This window comes from Morone saxatilis, unplaced genomic scaffold (genome assembly GCF_004916995.1).
Source record: "Morone saxatilis isolate NCDOM2014 unplaced genomic scaffold, NCSU_SB_2.0 Contig14, whole genome shotgun sequence".
NCBI classification, from domain to species: domain Eukaryota; kingdom Metazoa; phylum Chordata; class Actinopteri; family Moronidae; genus Morone; species Morone saxatilis.
Genome location: NW_023339696.1, coordinates 2981059 through 2989595, shown reverse-complemented (window position 1 = coordinate 2989595; position 8537 = coordinate 2981059). Strand labels below are relative to the sequence as shown.

At 41.2% G+C, this 8537-nt stretch overlaps 1 protein-coding gene across 1 annotated transcript in view; it reads left to right on the top strand.

The window, feature by feature from the left end:
* aldh3b1 (aldehyde dehydrogenase 3 family, member B1) overlaps positions 1–4748 on the top strand; it is a 7353-nt gene extending 2605 nt beyond the window's left edge. The window contains exons 5-10 of the mRNA XM_035654374.1: positions 1273–1358; positions 1601–1682; positions 1893–2285; positions 2825–2991; positions 3081–3180; positions 3965–4748. Coding sequence (XP_035510267.1) covers positions 1273–1358; positions 1601–1682; positions 1893–2285; positions 2825–2991; positions 3081–3180; positions 3965–4152 — 1016 coding nt within the window. The 3' untranslated portion in view covers positions 4153–4748. The remainder of the gene's footprint in view (positions 1–1272; positions 1359–1600; positions 1683–1892; positions 2286–2824; positions 2992–3080; positions 3181–3964) is intronic.
* Positions 4749–8537: the final 3789 nt, after the last annotated feature.

The following is an 8537-nucleotide window of genomic DNA, read 5'->3' as shown; positions in this document are numbered from 1 at the left end:
TTTTTATCCCTTTTACTCTTTTTTTTTTTTTGTTTTCCATGTTCTTTTCAAACTCACTCTCATCAACCTTCACACATACACTTTTTTTTCTTCTTTCATGAAACTCCCACTTTACACTCTGCCACAAAATACAGCAACAATGTGAAAAAAACATCTCATTTCCAATATTAGAAAATGACAAAATATATAATATAACAAAAGATCAAAAAATAAAAAGCACAAAAAGATCTACAGATGGTGAAGAAGAAGAGTTGGTAAAGACAGAGGTGGGCAGAAAGAAACACAACTCCAATTGGATGATAATGTTGCTGTGTATTCTGGTTGTGTCAATGGGTGCCTGTTTGCAAACATGTTAGCCAGAACAGCTTTTGCTGCCAAGTGGCCAAAAAATGAATAAAGAAATGACTATAGCTTTAAACCTGCAAAGTTTTTGGCAACCAATGGGCAGCGGAAACCCACCAACTCAGGGAAATAGCTAGTCTCTAACTTTGTCTGTCTGCTGTTTGTTGCTGAGCACATAGTGTATAGTGGATCTTTGGAGCTTTTCACTGAAAACAACTGCAGGCAGAACACTATGAGAGTAGTGACAGTGAACCAAAACGTTTTAAAGTTGTGGGCAGTAAAACCAAAACGGCTATAACGCTCTGCACAGCTGAGGGGGATTGCAGAGGTGGGGATAATTCTTTGTGGATTCGTCACTACAATCGACTCCTTTCATATACAAGTGTTCCATTCTTAATATAAAAGTATTTATTGGTGCTGCTTTAAGTTAAAGTGGTACAGTCTGACTTTATCTCAAAAATATAATATGAAGACAGAGATTAGTTGTTTTGGACAGAGGGAAGTTCGCTAGAGTACATTTTAAGGCTTCCTGGTAAACTGCATTCACAAGCTATCTACTTAAACTGAGCAGATAACTGAGCTGACTCCTATGTGTCAGATCCTCAGATATGAGCATCTTGATCTATCCTTGTAAGGACATTACAACAAAACAAAAATGTAACTCTACTTGAAGTCACTTTGGAATACGCAGCTACATTTGATGCAAGAATGAATTCCTTAACCTCTGTTCCAGTTCAAAATAGTCAGGCTGTCTCCACAAAACCTTATTAAAAGTGTTCTGGCCTATAGGACAAAGTGAGGTTAGAGGGCTAAGGAGATTTGGGATTAAAACAGCAATAAATGACCATAAAATCATGTGCAAACATAACTTTTGTCAAATCAGTCACTGCTGTCTTAACTGACTGGATGATGTCGGTACCTTTTGACTAGGAAACTGTGTGGTCATCAAGCCTTCAGAGGTCAGTGCTGCCACGGACAGTCTGATAGCAGAGCTCATCCCCAAATATTTGTCTCAGGTAAAGCAACTCTGGAGTTAAAAAAGATTTTGAAGTAGTCTTTTTACTTTTTGTTTCATGTTAAATTGTTGTTACAATCCAAAGTTAACTGTGTAATGGTGTAATGGTTTCTAATGACCTCCACAATATGTTATTGTACTCCAATGGCATGTGTGACAATACTGATTTTATATATGTGATAAGCTGGAGCTTGGCATAGTGAATCTGACACTTGCAGTAAGATGGGGCTTTCGTTGTGGCAGGACTGTTATGCAGTTATTCGTGGTGGAGCAGAAGAGACCGAGGCACTTCTGCAGAATCGCTTTGACCGAATCTTCTACACAGGTAAAAGCTTCCAGGATGGATCTGATCATGTCACAGTATTTCAGTTGTAGATACTTGTATATTGTCCATTGTACACAATGGTGGCAAGACCATAAGATCATTTTATCTTCAGAATCAGCTCTATGGTCCAGGTATGTGTACACACGCAAGGAGTTTTTGAAGAGTTGTCCTCAATTGAAATTGAACTGAACTTTCAGCTCTGTCTTTTAGGTTCACAGACTGTGGCACGCAGCATCCTGCAGGCAGCCTCAGTCCACTTGACCCCAGTGACCTTGGAGCTGGGCGGGAAGTGTCCGTGCTTCATATATGGTCGGGTAAACATCGAAGTCGCTGCTCGCCGCTTGGCGTGGGCCAAGTTTTTTAACGCCGGCCAGAGCTGCGTGGCTCCGGACTATGTGCTGTGCTCACCGGCCGCCCGGGACGCCCTGCTGCCTGCACTGCGTGAGGCCTTGGAGGATTTCTACAGCAAGGAGCCTCAGACGTGTCCTGACCTCTCCCGCATCGTGTCACCCCGACACTGGACTCGACTGATGGATCTACTCGGGAGGTCCAGTGGCAAGGTTGTCGTGGGAGGAGAGAGCAACCAGGAGGACAAGTACATAGGTGGGTGAAGAAGCAGGAGTGTGAACAAAAGAGCATCAAACATGTTAACCAGGTCTTTAACTGAGGCACAGTATCTACTCGTCTTTGTGATTATCATTCCGTACATGACAGTGCTTTGCACGGAAACACTGGCTTAGTAGGGAAAGAAAAAGCCCAGATGGTTCTCTCTCCAGATCAGGTTCAAACACAGTCGTACATGTCAGAAAACCACTTAAATATGTCACACCAAAAATGATAGAGTTAGGGCATAGCCAGAAAAGATAGGTCAGAGAGCCTTCCGCAGATTTACATCAATCTGACGGACATGATTTCTAATCTGCTATTGTTAAAAGAAATTTGTTTTTGGAAGAAAGAACTAGTTTTTTGGCTGAGTGAATGAGTCCGATTGCTTGTTAATATACATACAATCTTCCAAAGTGACGATACCTTTTAGTCTCCCACAATTTCAGTGTTTTGTGAAAAAAGGTTTCTGCATCATCCACATTGAAGTAAATCATTTCTTAATGTGGTTGATGTTTCTGTCATTGTGCTCTCCTCAGCTCCCACAGTGGTGGTGGATGTGGCTGAAGACGATGCGTTAATGCAGGAGGAGATTTTTGGCCCCATCCTGCCCATCCTCACTGTGGAGTCTCTGGAGAAAGGCATCGAGTTGATCAACCGCAAAGAGAAGCCACTGGCCCTTTATGTTTTCTCTGACGAATCCTCTGTAAGAACACAGAACTCTGCAACCTCCCTCACCATACACGTAGAGATATTGTCGTATATTTTACATCACACTGTCGTCCCTTTGTTAAGGTGGTAAACACGGTGCTGGAAAAGACCAGCAGTGGAGGCTTCTGCTCAAATGACGGGATCATCCACATGACCCTGCCAAGCCTGCCTTTTGGAGGTGTAGGTAGGTGTGACCCTTGTCCCTTTCTCACACATGTGATTATACAGCCCTCATGATTGTGCTTTACCAGTGTCTCATGAAGACTCTTTGCCAGGCTCTGCAGACTGTGAGTATTTGGAAAGCTATACTTTTTAGATCTAAAGGGAAACTTAGACAGACTTCTCAGTTTACTAATTAATTATCAACAGAAACAGTGTTTCATATTTGAGATTGGAATTGCACCAATTGATTAATCTTAGAAAGAACAAAGGCCAAATCACCGGATCCTGGGAAAGCCACATTCAGCTTGATTTACTCCAAAACAGCAGATGTGTATGCGGTTCTGTATATAGAACACTGGGTGTCTGCATAGTTGGACTGGGAGTGGATGCAGAAATTTGCACTTTATATTAACTTTATATATTGTGGTTGAAACTCTGGTTCACAGTCACTTTGACTATACTGCCACCTCCTGGTATGAATGATTATCTCAGCTCTTTAAGACACAAAAGGAACAACACAAATGAATGATGGCAATTTTAAAACGTACACGCATGTTGAGTCTGACTATTTCTGGAAACTTAATTGGCTAACACTTTATTTTAGGATGTTGCTATATATAAAATGATTACAAACTCTATTACTACTGAACTGTATTGAGTTTTTAAAGTCAGGTCAGAGAGAAAATGTGGCCTTTAAAAGTAATTTGTTGCCTGATTTCTATCATGAAGACTGAGACAAGAACATTTTCCCACTCCACCATTGCATACATATTTTCTGGTGTAATGGTTTGTACCACTCCTTCCAGGGGCCAGTGGTTGGGGCAGTTACCACGGCCGTTGGGGCTTTGAGGAATTTAGCCACCGGCGGGCCTGCATGCTGCGCGGCTGGGCTTTAGAGAGACTCAACGGCCTGCGTTACCCACCTTACAGTGACAATAAACTGAGCTGGCTGCGCTGGACCACCTCCACAAAGACCAGCTGCTCACTCATGTGATGACAGGCAAGGTGTGTGTGTGTGTGTGTGTGTGCGTGTAGATACTCTTTTTATACTTTATGCATGAACGTGAATGATTGGGGGATTAATCATTAATTTTTTTTAATCTGTCAGGAAGGTTGTTTGTGTATATTAACATACAGGTGGCCAGTGCACTGTTTGTTTTGTGTTTTGTGCACTCTTTATCACACAGGTTGGTCTCCTAAAGTGGACTACTATAACACTGTGTAATAATCTTGCTGTCACTAATCATAATTTAGTATATGTGTTTTAGATGATATTCTATCCCGTATTTTCTCCTAACTAAAAAATCCACTTTTCTTCATTGAGTTCTTTGTTGCCACATATTTGCTCTCATGTTTCATGTATCCTGGTTAGCAGAACACAGATTATACACAAGTCTTTTATTTGATTGATAAAACAATTAAATCTGGCTCAGATGTTAAATGCCAGGGATCCTACGGCCTGCTTATTGTTGTCCTCTTACACTGAAATCTTTATTTGGTGAGAATGGTGTAACTGTATTTAATAGCATAATTTGACTGTCACTGTAAATCTTTTGTAATGTTTTAATCAGTTGTTTTCTTTTTTAATGTTTTGCCTGTATTTTAATTCTCTCCGTGAAATAGTGTAAATAAATTTGAACTTTTACATTTATTTGGAAGTTGCTGTTCTTCAAGAAAAGCTTACAGTCCTAACGCTGCCACAGAACACTTATATATTTCAAAATATGAAATGATAATCACTAATAGGAAAGGAGGGAAAAAACCAAATGAAATATTGTAACTTTTTTAAGCAGAATGAACAATACGTAAGGAACATGCTCTAAAGTCGGATACATTTTTCAGTTCCTCCCCTTAACCGCCCTGGTTCTCCGCCACACCCAGAGATTTGCAGAGATGAATGCAGCGGCCCTGGAGCCCTCCACGGGGCCCGGGGAGCCCCTTTAAGGGTGCCTGGCTGGAGCCTCGAGGCCAATAGACCTCCAGAAAAATACACTAATAATTAAAGGCACCTTGGGGGCCAAAGGTCACATTGTAAAACCTTGGACTTTGTTTAGCCTCATTACAACTTCCCATCACTGGGATGTAAACATGAAGGAACAGCTGTGTTCTGTTTGTTATGCAACTCCAAACTACAAGATGTGAGGAAGATGTGTGAGCGTGAAGGCAGATATGTTTTCAGCTGCAACTAGCACATGATGTGTTATTCTTTTTTAATATTAGTAATATTTTGTAAGCTTAAGCATATTAAACTAGTGTTCCTAATGGGCAGCACTTTAGACCAGACGTTGCGCTGCTGACCAGAAAACAACAACTTTATTGAGTGAATGCAAACGGTCAGTAAATGTTTTCTATATTACAATGTCTTTATTTTTGAGCACTGCCAGCAGTGTGCTCACTGTTTGGATCACATTTTGTTGGGGTTCTTTTGAAGAAGCTACCATGCTTTTACTCACACACAACCTGGTAATAGCTTTATTAGGTCTACAGTAACTGAAGTGAAGCTAAGTGAACACAGTACAGTGTGTTTCATGCTGTGTAAGTTTGCATTATTGACTGTATTTGTTACATTGCTTTTATAGAGTGGCAACAATGTAGTTTCATTTCTGTGTAATAATTTTAAGAAAAGATAGACGGAGAGAGAATTCAGAAATAACTATCATCATTTATCTAATAGGATTTAGTTATTGAATGACAGCCTGGATATTACACAATAAGAATGCACCAGACATTCAACATATAAAGCAATAACACATAACCCCACAACTAACTCCTTATTCATGCACCTCCACACCATACCTGACACAAATATTAATGGAACCTACCCGAAATTTCCATTTATAGACACCACTATCGATAGAGCGATTATCATCCTATGGTCATGCCACAAACTATACGAACTACTACAGGGCGGTCACCTGTGGCTCAGAGCGCAGAGCCTCGTCTCCACGAAACCAATAAACAAATACCATTCAGAGGAAAGGTTGTAGTGACAATCAATCCCACGCGCTCAATCCTAAGACCACGCCAACCCAAAAATGACCTTCTCTAAAAGAGAGCAAGCCAACTACTCCTGCAAACCCAACCAAAGAACATTGCTACCCTGAAGGATGCAACAGCAAATGGAGCCTTACTCCGAACAATGTTTCACTGAATAATGTGTGTTCCTTGGCATGCGACCACGCGAACCTTTGCCCATACACAACCCCAGAGAGAAGACTAGGTATTGTAAGGGTGAATAAGCCGTTAGAAACCCGTTGGCATGTATACAATGTAAAATGAGCACTATATAATTAATGACAACGAAATCGGAAGACTAGAAAGGCGCTATACAAGTACAGGTCCATTTACCATTTACCATTACACAATCTGCATAGGGCCCGGCGAATATTTGCAAGAGCCTTGCCTCCCCTCTCTATGTGCAGAGCCGGGTGAGCAATGTTTGAGCAACTTGATGAGAGGAAGAACGGACTATCATCTGAAAAAGTGAAAAAAAACCATGAGAATGAATTGGGGAACAGGAATCAATTAAAGTTGGTGTGCCGCTTGCAGCATCTCTCTACTGTTGAGTGCAGCTCTTGGTCCTTCTGTGTCCCTCCACTGCTGTTCTGATGACTTTGTTCCTGACAAAAAGTGTAAAGTGAAATACACTATTTATTACTTATAAAAATAGGATAATTTCTCTGTCAAAGTCTGTTCTGTTGAATCACCATATAATAGTAAACAATAAGATATTATTGTTATTAACTTTATTTCAGAAGTTTTAGTGAAGTTCAACTAATTTGACCCAGTAATTTGTGTGATTGCTGCAAGTCTTATTTTGCTTATGATCTTTTTCTTCTCCATATGTTTTTTGACTTACCCTTTTGGAAGTCACAGTTATTATTTTGGGTGGTATATCCAGATGTGAATGGAAACTAACCTTTCAGAAGCCTGTGCCTGCAAGCAGCGTAGCAGGGGCAGCAGCCAGATGCAGCAAATCACACAAACATTTTCAGGAAATGCAAATGTTCTAGTTTATTTGGATGCTTTTCGCCATTCTGTGAATTTATTTCCCATTTATACTTGACTCTGAATTTCCCCTTCCCCCATGAAAAGTGTTTGTTGGTGTTTAATTTTTTTTTAAAGTTTGAAAATGAAAATCAAACAATGCATTGCATCAAAATCGCTTTATTCTAAAAATAGAATATATTTTGATTGGTGCATCCCTGGGCACCCGGTTTATGCTTCATGGGTATAGGCCTGGCCCGACCCATTATCGAGGCACGAGTCCGTGCTGCCCAGCGGCCGCAAGGGTTCGATCCAGAGCCTGCGTTCCCTTTGCTGCGTGTCATCCCCTCTTTCTACCCTTTTCTTGTCGTCCCTTCAGCTGGTCTCTATATAATAAAGGCAATAGAAAGCCCCCCAAAAAAATGTAAATGTATCCTGTAAGATCCATCTGTTGAAGCTGGATCTTTATGGATTCTCCCGTCAGTGTTCTGTTCCCCTGGCATTACTGTTAGTATATTTTCTATATGTGTGCATGCTCAGTTTGTTAACCACTCCTTTAAAACATAGGACCAATTAACTTGCAATTAGCCTTCAGGTTAGCACATGAATGTGTTGTATATATGCGTTGAGTTGGTCAACCTAGAAAGAGCGGCTATGTATGTTAACTAAGACAGCCCCACATGAACAGCAGGAATCGACCGGTCTACAGAGCATTAGCCCAGCCGAATGGCCTTTCCAGGGAGAGTCCTCCCCCACCAAAGCAGGAGGCTTGCCTGCCAAAGGGACTCCTAAGATTGTCCTCCTCATTGTCCTCACTGACCCAAGAGGCAAGCTAGTGGGATTGGGTGTTCTGGCCAGCACGTAATGTAATTAATGGTACAGAAATAGGTGGGTTAAAGTTAAAGGTTTATTATAAGCAACCTTACAATAGGTGCTTATGTGGAGTGAAGCTGAGGATGAAACACCCACAAGTGACTTTGTATTATGTTATAACAGTGAATGCTGGCCTTTAGGTTGCCGCGGCTTAAGTTCAGTGGGAGAGCTGGCAAACCAATGACTGAGGCTGAGTCCCTTGCGCAGCGGGCCCCCAGGGTTCGAATTCCACGACCCTGTGGCCACTTTGCTGCGTGTCATGCCCCGTCTTCTCTCGCTCTGCCCCCCCTTTCACCTGTCTGTCTTACAGCTGTTCCTATCAAAATACAAGGCCATAAAAAAGCCTACAAATAAATCCTTTTAAAGAAGAATTGTGCGCCTTCTCGTAACTGTAGTTCCAGAATGTAAATGTAGCAGAGGAAGGCAATAATAATTACATCTAAAGCTGCCCATTAGCATTAATATTAATTAGTTGATCATTAGCAATGCAGACCAGTTACCAAAACACAGTCAAATATG